This window comes from Lipomyces oligophaga (assembly GCF_038497815.1).
Source record: "Lipomyces oligophaga strain CBS 7107 unplaced genomic scaffold V1516scaffold_5, whole genome shotgun sequence".
In the NCBI taxonomy this organism is placed as follows: Eukaryota; Fungi; Ascomycota; class Lipomycetes; order Lipomycetales; family Lipomycetaceae; genus Lipomyces; species [Lipomyces] oligophaga.
This window is the reverse complement of record NW_027117789.1, coordinates 754,060-775,292: the sequence shown is the minus strand read 5'-3', so window position 1 is coordinate 775,292 and position 21,233 is coordinate 754,060. Positions and strand designations below refer to the sequence as shown.

The following is a 21,233-nucleotide window of genomic DNA, read 5'->3' as shown; positions in this document are numbered from 1 at the left end:
AAATAAAGCTCAGCCCGTTTAGTTCCAACCGTTTACGTTAAGTGAGTTGGACCAGGAGAAAGCTGAATTGAATCTCAAAAGTATTGGCCAGCTCAGCTAAACTTAAGATAAATCTTCTCGGGTGCAAACAAACGACGCAATCCTGCACTCAGCACTCTCTCAACAATGTCTACTATAATCGCCCAACTACTTGCATCTACAAATCTCTATTTTGATATTAATACAGAACTGACACCATCCCCGAAACGCGCGTAATTGCTTTGGTTCTTACTTTGCCTGCTCTGAGTCGAGACCCACTTTCACCTGACTATAACCACGTGATACAATATTGTTGATCGAGGGACTGGTGTATAGAGCGCGGGACTTCTAATTGTGGCATATCGAAAGGAAGCTTGTTTTATGCCTCTCTATAGCATAGTAGCCATAACACTGAAATCAGCTTTTCTTTTACATTCGAAAAGACAATAGAGCTGTTAGAATACAGTGTAGTTTGCAATGGTGTTTCGTGTGTCGATAGACCCTGCCGGTAACTTCCGCGACGAAGATAATCGCGTTATCACGTTTCGTGGAATCAATCTTGCTGCCGATTCTAAGTTGCCTGCGAACCCGGCTGTTCCAGCTCATGTCCACGAACAGTTCTTTAAAGGTGACTCAGTGTCGTTCGTTGGACGTCCTTTTCCACTTGAGGAGGTAGATGAACATTTAACTCGCATTAAAAGTTGGGGTTATAATATTGTGCGGTACATCTTCACTTGGGAAGCCCTCGAACATGCCGGTCCGTAAGTGAAATCTAGCACTTTTGAAATGGAATGATAACCAAGCTAATTTTACTGCAGTGGAAAATATGATCAAGAATTTATTCAATTTTCAATCTCAGTTTTACAAAAGATTAAAGATTTTGGATTCTATTGCTATATGGATCCACATCAGGATGTTGTAAGTGGTTAGGTCTTACATATTATACACCTTTCTAACGATCGATTTTACATTAGTGGAGCCGTTATTCTGGCGGATCTGGTGCTCCAATGTGGACCCTATATGCTGCGGGATTGGATCCTCGATCCTTCATCTATAATGAGGCTGCTATAGTTCAGAATACCTGGATCGATCCTATTACATTTCCTAAAATGACCTGGCCGACGAATTACGATCGCCTGGCCTGTCTTACCATGTTCGCGCTTTTCTGGGCAGGAAAGGATTTTGCACCCAAGGCTATTATTGACGGTGTTAACATCCAGGAATTTCTCCAGAACCATTTTATGGCTTCTGTTCAGGAATTTGCTCTTAAAATCAAGGACTCTGGTATTGACGATGGTTTTATTTTAGGCTGGGAGTCTATAAACGAGCCTAATCGTGGATTCCTTGGCATGTCAGACCTATCCATTTTCCCTCCTGAGCAGAATTTGAGATCTTACACTTCGCCTACCCCTCTTGAATCCTTACTTTTGGGTAGTGGCCGAACTCTTGAGATTCCAGTTTACGAATTCGGCACACTGGGTGCCTCAAAGAAGAGTTCGAAGCTGGTCAACCAGAAGGAGCGCTCTGCTTGGCTCCCAGCTGATTATGATGACTCCCGTTATGGCTGGCATCGTGATCCTGGCTGGAAATTGGGCGAGTGCCTTTGGGCTCAGCACGGTGTTTGGGATTCTGACTCGGGTGATCTTTTGATTCCAGATTATTTTTTTCGAGCTCCAGATGGATTTGAACTTTCTGGCGAAGCATGGGCAGACAAGTATTTTATCAATTATTGGAAGGTATATGTGGATGTTATTCGCAGCGTCAATCCGGATGCAATCATGTTTGCCCAAACTCCTGTAATGGCTATTCCTCCTGATTTCAAAGCTTTCGATGCTGTCGTTCCTCGAATGGTGTTTACTCCACATTTTTACGACGGTCTGACTCTCGTCCGTAAGCACTGGAGCAAGTACTGGAATGTCGATGTTATTGGAGTGCTTCGCGGCAAATATTGGTCACCGATGTTTGGCTTACGATTTGGAGAGACAGCAATTCGTAATTGTATTCGCGATCAGCTAAAAATTTTGAAGGAAGAAGGAATTGAAAAATTCGGACCTAATGTTCCTTGCTTTTTCAGTGAGATCGGCATTCCTTTTGATATGAACGACAAGAGCGCTTATAAGGATGGAAATTATGAGGTGCAGATTGATGCTTTAGATGCAAACATTTTCGCACTCGAATCATCTAAACTTCATCATACATTTTGGGTTTATGCTGCCTGCAATTCTCATAAATGGGGTGATCATTGGAATGGCGAAGATTTGAGCTTCTATAGTGCTTCTGACTCAAAGCATAGCATGCTGAATAGTTCCGAACCAGAATTCTCTCTTCCTGCCTCTATGCGTTCTGATACAGGGGCATCAGATTCTGATATATCTTTGATGTCAGCGAAGTCATATGGAGTATCTTCCCCATTCACTAACGAAGCTGGCTGTCGTGCAATTGAAGCGTTCGTTCGGCCCACTCCTCTAGCTACTTCCGGCATTCCTCAAGAATATGGTTTTGATATTAAAACCGCAGTGTTTAATTTGTCGCTTTTCGCTGATGATTGCTTATCGAAAAATATTCCTACCGAAATAAGCATTCCCGATTTCCATTTTCCTAATGGAGACATGGAGATTGAGATCACTTCTGGTCGCTGGGAGCACGATAAGCCTGCCCAACTGATTCGATGGTACCATGATGAAGGTCTGCAAAAAATCAAAATCACAGGTCTTCGAGGTCCTCAGAGAGTTGCGATCGTTCGATCGACTGGTAGCTGGGTGTCTCTGTGCTCATTTTGTTCTTAAGCTATCTATCATTTGAGATATTAATTTTTTATGTTGGCGATATATGACTCAGTTCTGATCCAATGCCAGCAACCTTTTTGTGCAACTTACATCAGGACTCTATATTGCTAGAGAATGATTTTATTTTATTTTATTTTGTCTTATTTGGGTTTGTATGGTTTTTTGGCCGGTCATTTTGTTTGGCGCTCGTGCAGGATGGGAAGGATATACACGCATGCAAGGTATAGATTGATTTTCATTTTTTTTTATAAATAGAGCTTATTTTGTACTCTTTTAAAGCTGTAGAAGTTGTGATAGTTCACAAGCAGAAATTTTGAAACCATGCGAATTTATTGACTATATTGATACCCGGTGCCAAAACCCCAACTATGAAACAAAATAAAGAAAGCTAAAGACTAGTAGTGATTGCTAAAATCGAACGCTCTATCTTTCATCGATCGTAGAGTTGCCAGAATATGTATTTGTTTGTATATTCAGTAGAATGAACAGCTTATATTAGTTCCTTTCAGTCTATTGATTCATAGCATACCATTATGCTATTAGATCAAAAACTTCAATAAATATTTTACTCCGCCTTTGGAGGCTCCGAGAGCTTCTTCAAACCACCAGGGAAACCGAACGCAGGGAGGCGAAATCTTCCTTGTTAGTAAATAAGTCAACTCGTAGAAACTAGTGAACTAACCTTCCATCGTGATAGACAGGCTTGCCATCAGCCCAATCGGCATGGTCCTTCATAAGTTCCTGTTCACGTTTCTGAGTAGCGAATGTACGACGAACGCTGTCGCGATCCATTTCTGCTTGGAGCAGAGGCAAAATATGTAATCTAGCCCAAACTTTCTCACGATTAAGTTCTCTGACTCATAGTTAGCTTCAGTAGATCGGATAGGTGGAAATGAAAAAGAATTGGCATACCGTCGCTCCCGAATACCCTTAGTTAAAGGAATCAAACCAAGAACCGTCGTTAAAAGCATAAGCCCAATATAAATGGAAGGCTTAAATCCACGCGAAGGAAGATTTCGCTAGATCGCTATTAGCATCCTCTGTCTCCAATGAATATGAGAAAACTGTTTCTTGCTCGACCTACTTTCCACTGAATATCAGGATATCCACCCTTTGGGGGCATATCTTGCACGTTCTTGGCCATTGCGAAACAATTAAACTTCTGGCAAGGTCAATAGAGCTATTCGACTAATCAAATCAAAGAGAGCACTAACATCAACGTTTTCTAATAATTTTTCTCGTCACTAACGAAAGTCCTGACAATATCGTAAACTGAGAACACAGCAATCATCCAATAGGAACTCACTGAATAAAATATTAATCACGTGATATTATCGACTGATCTCGGAACGAGTTGAGAAAAGTGTCATTGCATGAGCCACCTGAAAGTCATGTGATTGAATGACTTGTTGACCGCGACGCGTCGCTGTTCTGTAGATCAATGGGCATCTGGAAATTATTGATATCTACCATCGTCAAATCGAAAACAACACACTCGATAGACAAATATAATATTGCGAATTTATTGAGGAAATAATACATTGGTGTTTTAAATGGATGCATTTTAGTTTCCATGACGCTTTCGGAAGGATATATTTCCGATTCGGATAGTCACTGGGACTCTTCCTCGACATGCTCTAATCAAGAAGTAACCTCGTATGCTGATGGAATGAGCTACGATCTAGATGAACTTGAGTTTTTGCCATTTGCTGCCTGTTCCAGTAACAAGGTATTTTGGTTTCAACCAAGGTGCTGCTTGAGATTTTGAACTAATTTTGTATTAGACTTTGTCCGAGGTTCCTCAACATTCTTCTAAAAGCGTACAGCTTGGTTCAAATGAGATGACTCTGCGAGATTACAAACAAAATGAAATTCGCAATATTTCGCAGGTGGACTCAATTCCTGGCCAATTTGACAATGTATGTTTTGCTAACTTTTTTTTTGAAATGATATTGACATGGTTGTCAGGTAGCTCCAGGCGGGGACACTTTTGCTAGACTGCTGAATTTGATGGAGACTGCTCGCGCTCGAGTTCCTCTCTCGCCCACATCATTTTCTTCCCCTATTTCGTCGCGATTATCAACGGAGCAGGAAATAACTGCAGTAAACAATATTTTCTCCTCTTCACCTCTTTCGAGTCCCTTGTCAGAGGCAAGCCTTCAAGATTTTGATTCCTACTTCAACGATTCTTCAAAGTCAGATAAATATGACCAAACTTCTGGAATAGACCAAACTTCAAGTTTAAGCAATTCAGTTTCGGCAATCAACTCACAGCAGGACAAGCAAACAGATTCTGCTGAAGATGTATCCGCAATTAAAACAGTCTACCCACCTGATGGTCGTCATCATTATTTTCGCAAGCGAACGGCTCAGCAGATCAATCCATATTTGTATGAGCGGCGGAAATATGAAATGCAGTTTAAGCGCGGCGGTATTCGACCACTAAGTTTGACGCTAGAGAAATCAATTCGAAGGAATCCAGATATTGCAGACAGCGATTCCGCATTTGAACCACCAGCATATATAGATTCACAGTCGCATTCCGGAAAATCTTACTCGACTTCTTCTACTCAGGAAAGCTCTGTAGTATCTCTTCAACCGTCTCTGCGTTTGGATCCAAATCGGACTAACATAGTAGCGAAAGTGAGTGGTAAAGAAAATTTGTCTAGTTATGACCAATTTGTACCTAGCTCGATGACGATTTCACCGCCAGAGGCTTCGTCTGATCCGTCCATATCCAGAGCAGAAGAATTGGTTCTGAATCACCAAGGAAACCAAGAATCAGAGGAACTACCAATCGCGATGGACGGAATCTTGTCTGAAATTCAAGCAAAAGCTACATCTAGCTCCCGTTCGTCTCATTTAGAATCGTCATTTTCTAATTCCCACTCTCAACCTCTAGGGCAAGAAGATTTCAGCCGATGGCGTCGCTCTTTGAAAGGAGTTTTGCCTCCGTCATATTTATTAAATGAACAACATCACTCATCGAAACGTCAGGATCTTACTCAGCAGCGACGTTCTAATATGACTTCAACGCAGTATGAGGAACCTCGCAAAGGTTTGGCAAGAAGAAAAATAAGAGCTAGTCGTACTGGTTCGGGGATGAATTTTGATAATATAGGTGATGATTCAGACAGTGACGAAGCGATTGAGAATTCTGTTGATAGATCTTCATATCGCACTAATCTGTTACCTCTGTACGATAAATATTCGAAGACTGGTGCGCTTGAAGTACCTGAGCACGTGGATCCAATGCTGGGTCCTCGAAATAGGAGTGAAATTTTGAAAATGTCCTCAGAGAGAGCTGGAACAGCCAATAAGCTCAATCGTAAACGTCAGCGTTCTTTGAAGTTCTATTCTCATTCTGGCAGACGCAAAAATTTCAGTCGAAGAACATCAGGATGTGGGCACCGATTTCCGCCTATTGGTATTATCGATGCATATTTAGCGGAGACTTCTACAGTTAGATCAAATAATTTATCTTCTTCTCCACCTTCGTTTATCAAAGTAGCTGCACGGGAGGCTTCGAAACGTTCCGGGTTTGGAAGAACATCTCCGTCGAGAAAGATTTTTGAATTTGATGTTGAAGAGGATAACGAAACAGTAGACTATGTTCTACAAGAATGGGCTAATGGTTCACATAAAGCGTTTCAAACTGCTAACATGACGTTCAACAGAAGGCACTCACCTCAAAACACTGTCCGGTTCCAATCGAAGCGGGCAAGTCGACTTTGTGTCCCGGGCGGTTTAATTGCTGTTGTTCCGCCGACTGAAGAAGCTCATTCAATCCAAGAAACTGTCCCCGCACAAAAACTGAGACTCCACCAGATGAACTACGAAGAGGTAGAGACTGGAGACTATTCAATTCGGAAACGAAATCGCATTAATGTGGATAAATTGCTTGAGAACACAGATAAGCTCAAGAAAGTGAACATGGCTAGACAAGACACTGTGCGGAAGTCTCATGAGAGAGTTGCAGCCTTTGAATGCGGTCGTGGATCTTGTTCAAGATCTACCCACAAATCAGCCAAAAAGAATACGCCTCAGCAAAGAATCAGACCAAAAAAAGAGCTGGCATCTTTCCAAAAATTTGAACCTATTTTACCTGCAGCAACTCATGCTGTGCCTCTTGAAACTTTCCATCACGAAGGTAGCGACAATTCTGCTCCCCTTGTTGTGAATACAAATCTTTCCAGCGCAACTTCTGTGCAACCTGGAGTTATTACGGAATTCAATCTTCCGTTGCTTAACTTCTCAGTTACATTCGATATTTTACCAATGCGCCATGAAACTAGATTTAGTCCTGATACTTTTATTGGGGTAGGCAATTTTGACAAGATTTTAAACATTCCTATTGCTGCTGAAAGTCGATCATCTCTTCAGTTAATGAGACACTATTTTCCGGAACTTGGCCATACATTTTTATGGACCGACAGTACTACAGTGCTGCTACAGGAATTCGAATCTGCCATAGATTCTATTATTGCATGGGCATTGAACGATGAGCACAGTGATTCGGGGCCGGTGTCGAGCAAGAGCATATATGACCAAGCATATGAGTTTTTCTGGTTTGTGGCCAAATACATTAGGTATAATTTAATTCACGACAGCAACGTCGCGATTTTAGATTTCATTTACGCAGTTAAACGTCTTAACGTTAAGGTCAGCGGTCTGTTTGCTCAATTTCATGGACGAAGTACGACATTTTCAAAGCTGTCATTTAGTTTGCTAACTTTTCAAATGATTTACGTATACGAACTGTATGCTATGCAAAGAGACAATATGAACGATTTCGCAGCTTCGTCTCTCGATCGTGAGTTTGAGGATCTGACAAATTTGTTAATGCAATTATTGTTAAAACATGAAGCGGATCATCTATTTCTGTTTTTACGAACACATCGTAATCGTATTGACTTTCAGATCAGTCGAGAGTTTAGTTTTGTCGAAGCTTGGCTCATGACTGTACACGTTTGTGATTTTGCTTCTCGCTTGTATCCATCTACTGTGAAGTCATTTTGGGATTCGCTTTATTACAAGATATTAGATGGAGATAAAGTGAGCAGCGCATTTTCAATCGATATATATGAAAGATTGTGGTTTATCACTTTTAATTTATCACCACTCTATCAATTTAATACCCTTGGTATTTCAAATATTGGCAACCAATCTCAAAATTGGTCAGTAATTGAAAAAATGATTGGGACTCTTGTTTCGGTTCCAAGATCGAGCACGACCAGCAGAGAATTTGCTGCGTACTGTCATGCTTGCTTTGCGCGCTGCTTAGCGTTGACTACAGCCTGGCACTGGCAGCCCACTAAATCTTTGATTACGACAATGTATCGCTTTTTCGCCAGCAGGATGTTTGAAAATCTCGAAGCGGAACAGAGTGCTGGGTTTCCAGATTTTCTCCAACATTATGATTCTCTACTAGACTTGTCGATCACAGACACAGTGTTTACGATTTTTCTAAAGCTATTAGCTTTGATGATTCAAAGAATATCTGTCCAAGAAACGGCTTGCAAAACATTGCCCGGACTAATAGGACTAGTCACTCCTCTAAATGGACGACTTTATCCTCGAGAGGTCGAGCTGAAAGTTTCAGATTTAGAAGCCCTAGAAAATAACTACAGTTTGCTATTGACATTATTTTGGTCTGCACCGCCTAAACTAAAGCCACCAATTGGATCCTTACGAGATGTCATAATTCTTGGTCAGGCGCATGCTCAAGCACGTATCTTGAGCGTGAATGCATGGTACTATCTTACTCGGTTACAACTTCGTTTGAATGGATCACTAGACGAAATAGGGGAATGGTACAGTGAGCTTCTTAAATGCAGCCTTGATGAGTACCTTCAACTTGACGGGATTAGAGGAGATATGTCATCGGAAGTTCGAAGAATACGAAAGAATAATCGAGGCTGGTACGAGGCTTTAATGACAAACTCGTTGAGATATGTTCGATTGATCTTGCAAGGTCAGGAACTGATACAGAGCTGGCAACAAGCTGCAGAATTATTTCGATATGGTAAACTTATTGATTTCCCATTGATGAAATTCGTTTACTAATGTCCTGATAGTGAAATTAGTAGATTTTTTGATACATGGGATTGATTTACCAAACAAAGTTGTTCAAGAAGTTCTTCTAATTATTAAAAATTTTGTGGGTATTTCCGATAGACTAATTGATGCTATCAAAACCGAAGCAGATGAGGGAAATCAGTCGGACGATAGCTATCCTATTGATAGCTTGGCCCAAGAGACTATGGAGTATGAACTGAGGCAGGAAGCGAGAGAAGCGATTGGCAAGGTTGGTGGATTAAGATCACCTGCTTAATGTTTAAAAACTAATTTTGCTTTAGGTGCTTGAAGTGCACATACTAAAACCGTTTTATCAGTATTTATGTGATCTAATTGGAGCGTCATCCAACGAAGCAGAAATCCCTGGCATGGGTGAGATTGAAAATTCAGAAGAGAAGCTGTTACTTGAATCAGTGATTGTTATTTGGAGCGACATGGCAACATTTATTGTATCTGCTAACATTGCCAACTGGGCCATGTTTACAGATATTAATGGCAAATATACATGGAATTGGATTCGGACAAGCTCAAGAAAGGAAGTGTACGGCCCAAAGTTGCAGGAATCTTTGAATAAGAGAAAGATTGCTTATGAACAGGAAGAAATTGGTTAGAAAATTTTAATGACTTGGAGTTCCGGTGTTTATGTTGCATTTCAGTATTTAATTGTAAATAATTGTGCTGTCTATGAGAATAAAATTGTTCAAATAGTAACGAAGTAGAAAGGGTGTGTGGATTTTGGTTCGATATTTAAATTCGATCATGTGATTCAATATAGGACGCGTCTATATCCGCGTCAAGTGCTATATTTCCCTATAACTCCAAACCATAATTGAGTCTGTCGATTTCGTGGTTGTATCATGATGACTGATTCATCAGGAGTGAGTGGTCATAGTAGTGAGATCGCCGACTTGAAATCCAAGCTACGTATTTTGGAACGCAAGCGGCAAGATGATCTCGCAAGACTTCAAGATCTGGAGAAGCTACGGTATGATCGAGCAAAGCTTGAGTTGGTAATTGAGCGTTTGGAAAGTAAAATCAAGCCGATGTTTGATTCACAGCAAGATCTTCGAAATCGGTTGAGAGAATTAGACACAGAGAAGTCGAAAGTCGAGGAACAACTGAAACAGCGAGATTCGGTTGTGGAGCTGATTACGCTCGATCGAGAAGTCGCTGAACAGAATAGCGAAAATCTCGCCGCGGAAATAGATGTTTTAAAGAACAGATTGGAAGAGTCGGAGATTGAACTTGCTATTTTGAAGGAGGAAAATGGTTTACTACGTCAGTCAGAAAGTCTGTCCGAGCCGTCACTGACTGATCCCCAGCTTTCGAGATCTGCAGTGACAGAGGAGAATAATATGTTACGAGAGGCTTTAATGAGATTACGAGATCAAACTGCTGCGGAGGAAATTGAATTGAAAAATGAGATCCGTAAATTGCAGCGAGATTCCGATGCACTTATTCAACTCAGAGAAAAGTACGACGATCTTGAGCAACGGCTTAAGAGGGCCGAAGATGCGAACCAGAGTCTAAGTGAACAATTGGATTTGGCTTTTGGAGCTGAGAAACTACTCGACGAGATCACATTGCGCAATTTACGTTTATCAGAAGAAGTCGATGATCTCCGCGCAAAAATGGAAGATATGTCAACTTTGAAAGAGATCAATGATGAACTGGAATCAAATCATTTGGAGACGGAGAAGCAGCTACAAGAAGAAATTGATTATCGGGATATGTTGATTCGAGAACAAAGCGAGCGAATCACCCAAATTGAAGAATCCTCTTTGGATGATGAATACACAATGGCTCGATTTAGAGAGCTAGTGGAAGAACTACAAGCTGATGTTGAGCGGCTACGAGTCGAAAAATCGTTAGAGGAAACCGAAGCCACAGAGATGGAACGCAGAAATCGTGAAATGTATGATTTAAATAGAAAGCTGCAAGATCAGGCTCAACGAAATCAAACCAAAGCTATTGATTTAGAACTTCGTAAATTGGAAGCCCAAGAAGCTCTAGAAAACTTTGAAATAATAAAGGTAAAAGGAACCCTTTCTCAACGACATGCTGCTAATAAATATTTACAGATATATATGCCTAAGTCGTTAGCAATGGTCCGAGAATCAGTCAAAGTATATTTGAGATTCCGTCGTATTTCATTCAAAGCGAATCTTGTGCTTTCTTTGGTCAGTCAGGACGATTCAATGACAATTGCAGAGAGATTTGAAATATCCGAGCATTGCCAATATATTTCAAGAGCGAGTAGCCTTTTTGCTACTGCTATGAGTATTTGCTCAGTGACAGAGTTTGAGAGCTACGGTAGTGCGATGAACACAGAAATTAGTCCTGTTGAAATCTGCCTTGACAGTTATCTTTCAGCAGCCCGAAATCGAGACTTTAAGGTGCACGACATTCTGGTATCCTTCGAGCAAGCAGAATTAATATACCGCGAAGTTAGCACAAGCATATTAGATAGCTCAGAAAGTAAGGTCCTGGAGAGTGGTGAGGTTAAAACAGAGAAATTTAAAGCGAGCATTTCATTTCTTAGAGGGCATACAGAGAGTATTGGCTTGATTCTCGACAGCATTGTGAAATCAATGAGCTCAGAGAAGGATGCTGAAATCACTTCTCAAAGTCAGTTCCAGCCGCTAGTGCTTAAAGGGGCCGAGCAGATTATTAGTATTTGTAAAACTATTAAGATGCTGACAGGAAGAATTGATAAGAACATTGATAAGATCAGTAATGAGGCTCCGCTGGATCTCATTTCAGATGAAGCTGGACAAAGTGAAAAGATTCTCAGTGAGATATCGCTATATTTCAGAAGAATCAGTTACAGCCTAGCGGGCGCGACTGAAAGAGCGCGTGAAGAGATTGGTGAAAATGCAGTGGTCAGTTGGAGTCAACTTAGATTTATTATGGAGCGCGAGATGGATGAAGACTCGACAATCTTTGAGACGACAGATCCAAATCTTTTATTTGATTCCGTTTGCTTGGCTTTAAAGAGAGCAACTGATAGAATAAGAGATATTGCCACTAAAATTGAGAACGGACGTGGGACTGAGAAATGTAAGTTTGTTGCTTTTGTTGGTTCGTGATATGTTGACCAGAATAGATATTGAACGTAAGAAGTCTTGGCAAGTCAAATTGGAGGAGGAGCGTAAGGCTCAATTAAGGAATACAGAGATCCAAAGTCGGTTGATAGAGTTAGAATCCGAAGCCAAAGAAACAGCAGCTCGTCTTAAGCAACAGCAGATCGAGCTAGAAGAAGCGGTACTGAGAACTGCTCTTGCTGAATCTAGAGCATCAAAGAGTAAGGCACGTTTAGTTCTGCTGGATGAAGTAGAACGAAGAATGGCAGATCAAGAGAAGAAGATGAACGAGCAGCGCTATGCTGCAGAACGTCTGAGAGAAGAGGTGGAGAAATGGCAAGAAGAGGCCGCACGGAATGGAGCGGAAGCAGCACGCAATGCAGCTGCCGCCGATGAGCTTACAAGACTAGAAGGTAGGGCAATAGCGGTGAGCGCTGAGGAAGTTCAAGTCCTCCGAAGTCAGGTGGATGCTTTGCAGGCTACAGTGAGGTATCTTTCTAGTAGTGAGGGAGAAAAAGTTACGGGTGCTCAGAACGATAAGTCGTCTGTTCAAAATACAGTAGCATTTCTACGAACGGCTCCCCTCGCACATTTTAGTTCTGAAATATCACGACCCATGACTGGACAAGATCAGCGGGTTACAAAGTCTACGTTGGATAGTTGTGTTCGTGGGTTGGTATCATTGACGTTGCAAAGCCAGCTATTTCAAGTTTCATCCACAATTTCTGGGCGTCATGGAACAAGAACATCAGCAGCCAACAAAGCACAATATGAAAGCATCTTAAATAGACTGAACGAACAGATCGTTGAGACTCAAAAGGAACAGCACTGGTTCAATTAGAATACTGCCAAATACACTTCTATGTAAGGTACTGACCTTGATTCTCGGCTTCAGAAGATCTGTTGCGTCATCGTCATCTGAATAGGCGGGGAAATCAAAACGTGCTGGCGCATGCCACAAGAAATGGAGGAGATCCAGCCGCACTGAGTTCTCCGCTCAATACCAGTTTGGAAATTCTACGATCTAACAAAAGAGAAGACAAGGCGATGCAACAGCCTATTCAGTGGGTGTCTTGTCTCGTGTTCAAACTCGCCGATGACTGAATGAGCTTCATTTTCTATATCTGTACTCTCTTTCCAGTTGGGTCGATGTTAGATGTGAGCGGGGAACGCGTTCCTGACGCGTGGGCGCGTGATCACTGCATCGCTGCGGCGCTGTGACTCCCCGCAAATTCAAATATGTTGGCGGTCCCTCGAGCCACTAATATTGTTATGATTACGCTATAACGAACAGCACCTTATATTCCCAGTAGCACCGACCAGATTTTTTATTTTCCATTTGTTGAGTATCATTATTTCATAATATCTTTTAATAATGGAGATTTTACATTCTCCACAAAAACGACCGTTGTCTCCTCCCTCACCACTGACACCGTCGTTCAGGTACCGGTCAGGAACTCGTTCGAGGTCTGCATCTCGGTGCTCCTCGCGCGCAGCTTCTCGGGTCTCATCGCCTCTGCCGTCGCCCACTCGATCAAATAATTCGCAATGCGGATCGCCCACTAAAAAATATTGCAACTATGGTGCTGCTGCTGCTGCCGTTCTTCGACGACCATCTTACGTGTCAGCGATTTCACAGACGAGTTCGGAGATGACGTTTGACGACGGCCACTTGTACATCTTCGGTCCGCATTCAGCCTCCTCTGAACCATTCAGTCCACGGGATTTGAGATCTACAGGTCCCTCGCCGACGATTCTTGTTTTTCTCTCATCCAGAGAAAGTTCTCATGTGCACGCGCTAGCGCGTATGAGTGTCTCGTTTCGCGCGAATTTTGCTGCACGCATGTTTGCAATATCTACAGGTCTACCGGAGGAAGTTGAAAATCCGTTTGATATTCCGTTGATATACGACTCGCGAGCATCTGTTACCAAGGCAGCACGTGCACTTCATCCCCTTGCCGGTGGTCGGGATGCAATGGCAGCTATTTTAATTTTGGACGCATTCGGTCGTCGACGATGCTTTTTGCCGATTGGATATGGTAGGGCGGTATCCAGACCGGTGTCTCTGGATGATTTAATTCCCACTGTCGAGGACGTTTTACGTTATTTATGGGCCGAGCACCAGGCGATGGTCTAGAGTTACTTTTTTTGTTATTTATCATTTGTAGGCGTTGGTGAAAAGTTGCTTTGTGCATAATTGCTCGGTTGTCGAAAATCTTATGAAGTCCAGTTTTATACATTATATAAATTTCCCTGTTGTACAATTTCCATATCAACGGAGATTTTAGCTTTCATGGTTACGCTTTGCCCATTCCAGACCAATTCTTTTTCGCACGTCGGGCAAATAAACATTTGATCCGGCACGGAGTGCGCGATCCAAAGCTAAAGTTAAGCCTGCTTGATCACTTGAATTAGTAGAATCCCGAAGCGCCTGCAACTCCTCAAAAAATTCTTTTTCGACGGTAGACTTGTAATACTCTAAAAACGCAGTTTCGATTTGATCTGGATCCATGTCGTCGTTGATGTTGGGCACTAATTTCTCGGCAATCTAATATGATTTAAATTAGAAATCAAGTTATGAAGAACCAAACAATTGAACCAACTAACTTTGGAAGTCGTAATTTCGTGTTGTTCAGCTTGATTATCGTGGTCATCGTCAATACTAGCTATATCGGAAGCAATGTTTTCATCGGCACTATTGTCACTACTGCTATCTTCTGACTCAATTTTATCAAGATCATCATCCGTCGATTTGCGAGTTTCTTCTTCTCCCTCACTACTGCTGTCCGAGGAAATATCTATGAACTAGTTAGCCCTCAGAGTAGCATGTTCTAAAACGAATATCTTACTCTCAGTCCGAGACTTTCTCTGGCGTTTTCGTTTTCGTTTTTTGTCTTCAGATTTTGCCATTAGCGATTTGTGGTATTGATCAATATTGCGAACAGTAAGCTAGCATTAGATTTTTCTGTATAAAATTTATTACGAATTGGTACGGATCACTTAGTTTTACACGTGCATGCGGCGTTAGATATCCCAACAAGAAGTGTTTACATACTTCCGTATTCTGCCACCTAAAGAAATTGGTTGAAGAATATAGAAGAGGATATGGCTAATAGATGAAACCTAGTTCCGATCCCGACCACAAAATAAATCTATCTGCTAAGATTTCACAAAAAAGAAGTAGTTTCTCCAGATCTGGAGGGGAGCCAAAATTAAAGACTGTTACTTTTCCAGATTTGAGGCCGCGTCGTTGGTGTTGCTATGAGGCTAAATGCATAGTAAGCTAAGTGCACGTTGAAGAGTTGATCTAGTGAACTGAATTACTGGTATTATAAGATGGATACAAAACAGATTCAAGCATTGGATGAAAGTGATGTTGAGAAAATGGATACAGGATCACATTCTGGACTAGCAGATTATCGGAGAGAACCAATGCAAATTCAAGTCGTCACTCGGGAGCTTGAAGATTACATTTCTTATTTCCAAAATCGAGATATGCGTGAGATTGAAGTTGCTATTGCGCAAAAGACTTATACACTCATTGAGACTGCAAGAAAAGAACTGAAATCGGTCATGATAGTGCATGCATACTTAGATGTTTTTGCAGGCTATGTTATGGAGATTACACAGCTACAATGGAGAGAGAAAAACGATGACAATTTGTTTCATATATTTCTGAAATGCATAATACACTTATTGACATATCAAGTATGGTGACTTCGCAACTATCCCAGAGGATTAGCTAATATTTTAGCCTGAATCATGTCGTTACCTTAATCCGAGTCTGGTTTCATCGCTTACTCTATATCTATTTTCACAGAAGAAGCCGATCGTGTCTGATAGATATTATATAGTTAAATTTCTAGGTCAGTACACTTGCAGTTAGTAGAATCAAGCTCACCAGTTAGAGTTGTATATTTCTTGTGGTCCATCCACTTCGCGAACAGAGAGATCTGCTCTCATTTTGGAGACCATCGAGTCTACACAGAGCGAAGGTTCGGGTCCAGACTTCATAGTAAAGAGCCATTTAAGACGCCCTTATAAAAAATGGTATGAAGAATGTTTTAAAATTTCACGCGACTTTTATTGGATATTCAGATACCAGGAAGCTACTCTACAAGTTCTTGAATACCAGACACCAAAAATGGTTTTTGAATCGAGCCAAGAAGCTGAAACATATTCGCATCAACTGCAACCGAAAGAACAGGTAGAAAGTGTCGTAACACAATACCTAGCCGCCCATATTCGTTTAATCAATCTCATCATTGTGTCGTTCGACTCTCAGGAAGATAGATACCGGATCCGAAGTGAAATTTTAAGAGACAGTAGGTTTGAGCTGCTCATTGGATTCGATCTCCGAATGGCAAAACAAAATAAGCCCAGCTCCGCAAATCTGAAACGGAATTTGGAGGTTTTGATCACGTTGGCTAAACAAGATGGGTGGGATACTGCGTTCATGCAGACTGGTCTAGGAGGCGATCATTACCGTCCGGTCGGCACAACCAAGAATCAACTGCCTCCGAGATTACCCCAGTTATCAACATTTGGAGATTTTTCGGAAAGTTTGTTTGAACTAAAATAATCTGACATTTGAAATTATATACAAAAATGAAATGCACTTCATACAACCAATTAGGATGAATGTGATCTCAGCTTGTCCAGGTCGATGGTCAGCTTTGATCGTAGCTGTGATACAATTCTAAACTGCTCTGGAGATAGCTTGTTGTCTGTTATGAACTGTTTGATGCCAATGTCTTTCCATTTCTGGTTGACTATGAAAATGTACAAGCGAACACGTTTCTCCTCAATTGATAGATCAGACACGATACTGGAAAAACGTTAGTAGGAAAATCAAGAAAATTCGAGATGATAATCGCAATTTACATACCAGCCACGCTCTAATAACGACCAATTCAGTTCGCGATCGGTCATCTTCCACACTCCTCTCCAGTTTCCGATCAGTATGCTATCAGCTCGCAAATATTTCATGTGCCAAAGTAAGGCCAGTTTGACTGCCTGCCGGTAAACGAGACTAGCGGGGATCCAAGATGGAAATATTCCGACACTTTTGCCAGCTCTAACTAATTCGTCAGTAGAGCATTCTGCGATTCCAGATTCAAGATTGGAGATGTCGACGTCAGATTGAGACCGATTATTTCTAATGATCTTTTCCCAGTTTAGAATGTATGGTTTTAGTTCGGCATCTGAGAGATCTAGAGACGCCGTCCAACGCGGTCGAAGCCACTTCGAGGCCAATGCATTAAGATTGAAAACTGATAGAACTGCAGGATAGACTAATCCTGGGGAAGCCGTTCGACGAAGAATCTGAAATTCTGATCGAGTGAGTTCATTCGACGAAGGAATATATACCTCAATATCTGTGCGCTCTGTCTGTTGGTACGGATCTGGTCGAGTGAGGTTTCCTGTCGCTGGATTATAGATCACGTCTGAGGCGACAACAGACGAAGCCAAGTCATGGAAAAATATCCCTGTAGCGTTTGTTCTGTCAGATAATTGTCTACGAAATCCCACAAATGAGTTCCAGAATTTGAAAACATCAACCAAGTGCCGTGGATACCATAGGACTTTATGTAGGGTCGAATAGCTTGAGAGGGTCGGCACTGTAAAATTCGAAGCCACATTTAAAGGGTCGATGCCCACACCTTTTGCTTGGTTATCGATCCAATGTTGCCAATCGATGAATGGATATGATTTCTGCGGACAGCTTTGCAAAAGTACACTCTCTAAACACGAGCTTTGGCCGGTGGGCGTCAACGGTGAATTGGCAAAACCAGGGATATCAGATGTCCTTGGGTGTTTGATGGTACGTCCCGAGGGCCGAGGAATCACAGTCTCTTCAAAAACACCTCTATCGAGACTAGCCGTGCTCGTTGGAGTAACAGGAGCAGGAAGTTGAGTATAAGATCTACTCATTTGGAATCTCGAGGTCAAAGTCGGTATACCCAGTGGACGGGTTCGTCCTTGGATCCGAACTATTGGTTTTCGGCCGATCATGTAGAATTAAATCAGAGGAGTTCCAAAATAAATGTTGCAATTGCGAGACCGACATGAGATCTAGTTTACTCTCAAACCTGGATCTACGTAGTAAGTAATTCGCAGAAGAAATAGTGCGACCAGAATTGGGTTATGCTCCCGCCGCAGAACTATTTTTGCTCTCGGTTAACAATCGTAATGATTTTGCTCATTTCAAAGATTTTCTAATTTACGCTCTAATATAAGAAATCATCTGCATCTGGATATTGAACTACAGTCGCCATGTCAGAAAATGCGTCATCGTTGCTGAAGCCAGGAGATCTGTATGGCTCACACTGCGTGCGGTAATGATCCTTATACTAACACTGTGCAGAGGTTATGTCAATCCAAGAGGAATCCCACAAGCTCCGTTCGTAGATGTCGTTGAGGATTATGTGCGGAGTAGAGATCAGGTTGAATCGATTTTGCAGTCATTCCAGGAAATGTTGAGGTATAGTAGTGTTACTGCATAGTATCAAATGTCTGAGGACTAATGGTAGTCTAACTTTGCAGCAAATACAAATACATGGTACGACAGCCATATCCTTCGCGGAATGAAATAAAACTTATTTTTTAGGAAATGAGTACATTACGTCGAGCAGCTGGCCTTCGAGAGAAGATCCCAGATATCCAAAAAACTCTCGACACCGTTCGGTTTCTTGACAAGAAGCGGGCATGTTCATCTTTTGAATTTGCGCAGCAAGGCTGTTATTAACGTTTTAGGAATCTGACGATCCAGCCATTGATACTACATTCGAACTGAACGATACATTATATGCGAAAGCGACTATTACCGCCACAAACTCTGTCTACTTATGGCTCGGAGTAAGTCGAACTTCAAACTATATGTCGGAGTCTAACATTACTAGGCAAATGTCATGCTGGAATATCCAATCGAAGAAGCTACTGAACTGTTAGAAACTAAATTACAAAGCGCCGAAAATTCTTTAGATTTATGCGATCAGGACTTGGAATTCTTGCGGGAAAACATCACTACTGTCGAAGTCAACACGGCTCGGGTATATAACTGGGATATCCAGAAACGGAGAGAGGAAAAGGACGCCGCAACATCTGCCTAATGTTCATTATTTGTATCATATAATTAAAAAAAAAATTGCAAATAGACGATCTTGAATATCTATGTAGCTTCTATTCAACGTCACATTCGAGAAGTTTAAACAGCCGACCTAAAACTCTAGACGGATTCACAGTCAAGCCATTATGCAAAAATTCTGATGTCACCCATTGTCTACAATTATTGACTTTTGACGCCGCTTCGACAGACAGGTCCAGGTCAACATACATATCATTGAAATACGATACAGCTGCAACGCGGGCCGTGCCTGATCCCAAGACCTCCTCATCATATAACTTTCCCCAATCTTTCTTTTGAGCAAGAATATCAGCTACTCTTTTCAGAGGTTGCAGCTCAATATAGTCATCGAACATCGATTGATAGATCTATAAGGCCAGTTAGCATTGTACTTATGTTAATATTGAATACGTCCATATTTACCATTTCACCGGTAAAGTAGATTGGAATAGTCTTGTCTCCTTCATTCGCCCTCGCAATTTGGTCGTAATCGAAATACTCGGCATATTGTGGACGCATGCGATCGGCCGACCAACTGCTTGACTTGCTACTCCTGGTTTTAGTGAAATTTCATACAGATTGCTCTCAGATATCGTACCCTTGGCAGTAAATTGCTTCATGCATGCAAGCATACAACACGTTCGTATCGAATCCTTGCTCATGCTCTATACGACTGAGAGTATTGTACGTAATTTTCCCAAAAGTTTTGAGGTCATACGCTGTTTTTAAAACTAGTTCTAAAGAAATTAAGTCATCCTGTTACCATTATAGGCTGAGACCAATACTCACGATGAACAATATCCAGGCCTTGATGTCGCCCAAAGTCCAGACCAAGCTGTTGAAATCTTTCGACGGAAAGAGTTCCTCCGTTTGGAAGCGTTGTTTTGTTCAATGATAAATAAGCGTAGATCTCGTGTAATCTGACGACGTCGTTCGGAAATTTAGTGAAGTAAGCCTTGTTCCGTTTGAGAACTCGTTCTAGTCATTCGTTAGTTTTAGAGTCTTTGTAAAAAGTGGTATATATATGGAATGCACTTACTATATAAAGCTTCATACACTGGATCAGCACTGTCGACTAGAGGAGGAACTCCACCCGTAATTAGAACGTCTTTCAAGCTCGATGGACTAACATGTTAAGAGTTTATCTAATATCCAGTCAAATTACTTACAACAGAGATAGATAAGTAAAACTGCAAAATCCGCCTATAGAGGTTAATACTATCCTCCTCGATATAGCTTTTAGCTCACCAAAAGACTGGCCTAACAACGACCATTGCTTTTCGGTAGCATTGGAAAGCAAAATATGTCGAATCTCCTCGCAGTCGCGAACTACAAATTAGAAACCGAATGCCACAGCTCTTGTTTATTTACCTATATTATCGGCACGAAAATAAGTCATGTATTTGGCTCTTTCTTCGTCTGATCCTGCGAACTGTTAGATACACACGCTTGGCTCTCCTGGCTTAACAAACCCATGTCCTCTAACGTAGACCATGAAATCGGCGTGCTATAACCTGTTCCACGTTGGTCTACATATAGAATCTAACCCGGTAAGCATTCAAGCGCTCGAAATGATTATTTGTAAAAATACCTGATATCCTCTATCCAGAAGTTCCTTCGTCCGCCCAGATTTCGATAGAGGGGGTTCACCTAGAATTCAATTAGCATTGCAACCGTAAACTAAATCAACAAACTCACACTCGAACCCGGGACCTCCTTGTAAATAAACAACTAGATAGTTATAACTAGTTAACAATAGAAACAAATTCAGTTCCAGGGTGCATACTGTAAGGACGCTTGCATTTATCGGGGTTTTTCGCATCTCCCTCGTCCGGCGGAACAACTCGACGTGCAAATACTTTAATCTTTGAAGCCGAAAGGCCAGAGTCGTTATGGTCTAGATTCACAGAGAACGTATATTCGTAGACAAAGAGTCCTGAACATTGTTAACTTGGCCATCTCGGGTTTGCATTTTGTGGCCGCTCTAAACGGTCAAAAACGTACCTTGAACAGCATAGGTATCTGCAATTGCAAATGGCGCCATGAGCTGAAATCAAAATGATACCTAATATCTAATTACGGTGTCGTCAAAATTTCGTTACTCGTGAATTATCCGACGTAGCTGCGAAAGACCGGGTGTAA

General features: G+C 41.6%; 9 protein-coding genes across 9 annotated transcripts; 6 read left to right on the top strand and 3 right to left on the bottom strand.

Annotated features, from left to right (window-relative positions):
• The first annotated feature begins 52 nt into the window (after positions 1 to 52).
• V1516DRAFT_707867 (glycoside hydrolase superfamily) lies at positions 53 to 3,203 on the top strand. The gene is made up of 3 exons (XM_066924183.1): positions 53 to 779; positions 837 to 936; positions 993 to 3,203. Exons 1-3 carry the CDS (start codon positions 496 to 498, stop codon positions 2,802 to 2,804), a joined length of 2,196 nt encoding a protein of 731 aa, XP_066776842.1. The 5' UTR covers positions 53 to 495; the 3' UTR covers positions 2,805 to 3,203.
• V1516DRAFT_677179 (GRIM-19) lies at positions 2,968 to 4,041 on the bottom strand. Its single transcript, XM_066922541.1, has 4 exons — positions 3,889 to 4,041; positions 3,717 to 3,823; positions 3,487 to 3,657; positions 2,968 to 3,439 (listed from the first exon to the last, which is right to left on the bottom strand). The coding sequence occupies exons 1-4, from the start codon at positions 3,946 to 3,948 to the stop codon at positions 3,370 to 3,372; spliced, it is 408 nt and encodes a 135-aa protein (XP_066776841.1). The 5' UTR covers positions 3,949 to 4,041; the 3' UTR covers positions 2,968 to 3,369.
• Positions 4,042 to 5,606: 1,565 nt separating this feature from the next.
• V1516DRAFT_625398 (Mus7/MMS22 family-domain-containing protein) lies at positions 5,607 to 9,493 on the top strand (the record flags this gene model as incomplete). The annotated part of the gene is made up of 3 exons (XM_066919703.1): positions 5,607 to 8,829; positions 8,882 to 9,111; positions 9,164 to 9,493. The coding sequence occupies 3 exons, from the start codon at positions 5,607 to 5,609 to the stop codon at positions 9,491 to 9,493; spliced, it is 3,783 nt and encodes a 1,260-aa protein (XP_066776840.1).
• Positions 9,494 to 9,742: 249 nt separating this feature from the next.
• On the top strand, positions 9,743 to 12,806 carry V1516DRAFT_686260 (dynein associated protein-domain-containing protein; the record flags this gene model as incomplete). Its single annotated transcript, XM_066923657.1, has 3 exons — positions 9,743 to 10,915; positions 10,964 to 11,942; positions 11,989 to 12,806. The coding sequence occupies 3 exons, from the start codon at positions 9,743 to 9,745 to the stop codon at positions 12,804 to 12,806; spliced, it is 2,970 nt and encodes a 989-aa protein (XP_066776839.1).
• Positions 12,807 to 13,637: 831 nt separating this feature from the next.
• On the top strand, positions 13,638 to 14,075 carry V1516DRAFT_613542 (uncharacterized protein; the record flags this gene model as incomplete). Its single annotated transcript, XM_066919316.1, has 1 exon — positions 13,638 to 14,075. A coding segment is annotated over one exon (438 nt), but the record flags the coding sequence as incomplete, so codon positions are not given.
• A 1,226-nt stretch (positions 14,076 to 15,301) lies between these two features.
• On the top strand, positions 15,302 to 16,812 carry V1516DRAFT_703142 (uncharacterized protein; the record flags this gene model as incomplete). Its single annotated transcript, XM_066924138.1, has 3 exons — positions 15,302 to 15,673; positions 15,720 to 15,831; positions 15,874 to 16,812. 3 exons carry the CDS (start codon positions 15,302 to 15,304, stop codon positions 16,545 to 16,547), a joined length of 1,158 nt encoding a protein of 385 aa, XP_066776837.1. The 3' UTR covers positions 16,548 to 16,812.
• On the bottom strand, positions 16,607 to 17,743 carry V1516DRAFT_615033 (uncharacterized protein; the record flags this gene model as incomplete). The annotated part of the gene is made up of 2 exons (XM_066919336.1): positions 16,607 to 16,793; positions 16,854 to 17,743. Coding segments are annotated over 2 exons (1,077 nt in total), but the record flags the coding sequence as incomplete, so codon positions are not given.
• A 410-nt stretch (positions 17,744 to 18,153) lies between these two features.
• Positions 18,154 to 19,162, top strand: V1516DRAFT_677161 (Prefoldin subunit-domain-containing protein). The gene is made up of 5 exons (XM_066922540.1): positions 18,154 to 18,449; positions 18,512 to 18,527; positions 18,576 to 18,671; positions 18,722 to 18,823; positions 18,868 to 19,162. The coding sequence occupies exons 1-5, from the start codon at positions 18,307 to 18,309 to the stop codon at positions 19,075 to 19,077; spliced, it is 567 nt and encodes a 188-aa protein (XP_066776835.1). The 5' UTR covers positions 18,154 to 18,306; the 3' UTR covers positions 19,078 to 19,162.
• On the bottom strand, positions 19,148 to 21,135 carry V1516DRAFT_664994 (Alpha/Beta hydrolase protein; the record flags this gene model as incomplete). The annotated part of the gene is made up of 13 exons (XM_066920639.1): positions 19,148 to 19,459; positions 19,515 to 19,638; positions 19,690 to 19,828; positions 19,881 to 20,069; positions 20,131 to 20,216; positions 20,261 to 20,294; positions 20,340 to 20,420; positions 20,463 to 20,516; positions 20,564 to 20,633; positions 20,683 to 20,741; positions 20,790 to 20,822; positions 20,878 to 21,027; positions 21,096 to 21,135. 13 exons carry the CDS (start codon positions 21,133 to 21,135, stop codon positions 19,148 to 19,150), a joined length of 1,371 nt encoding a protein of 456 aa, XP_066776834.1.
• Between the last annotated feature and the right edge of the window lie 98 nt (positions 21,136 to 21,233).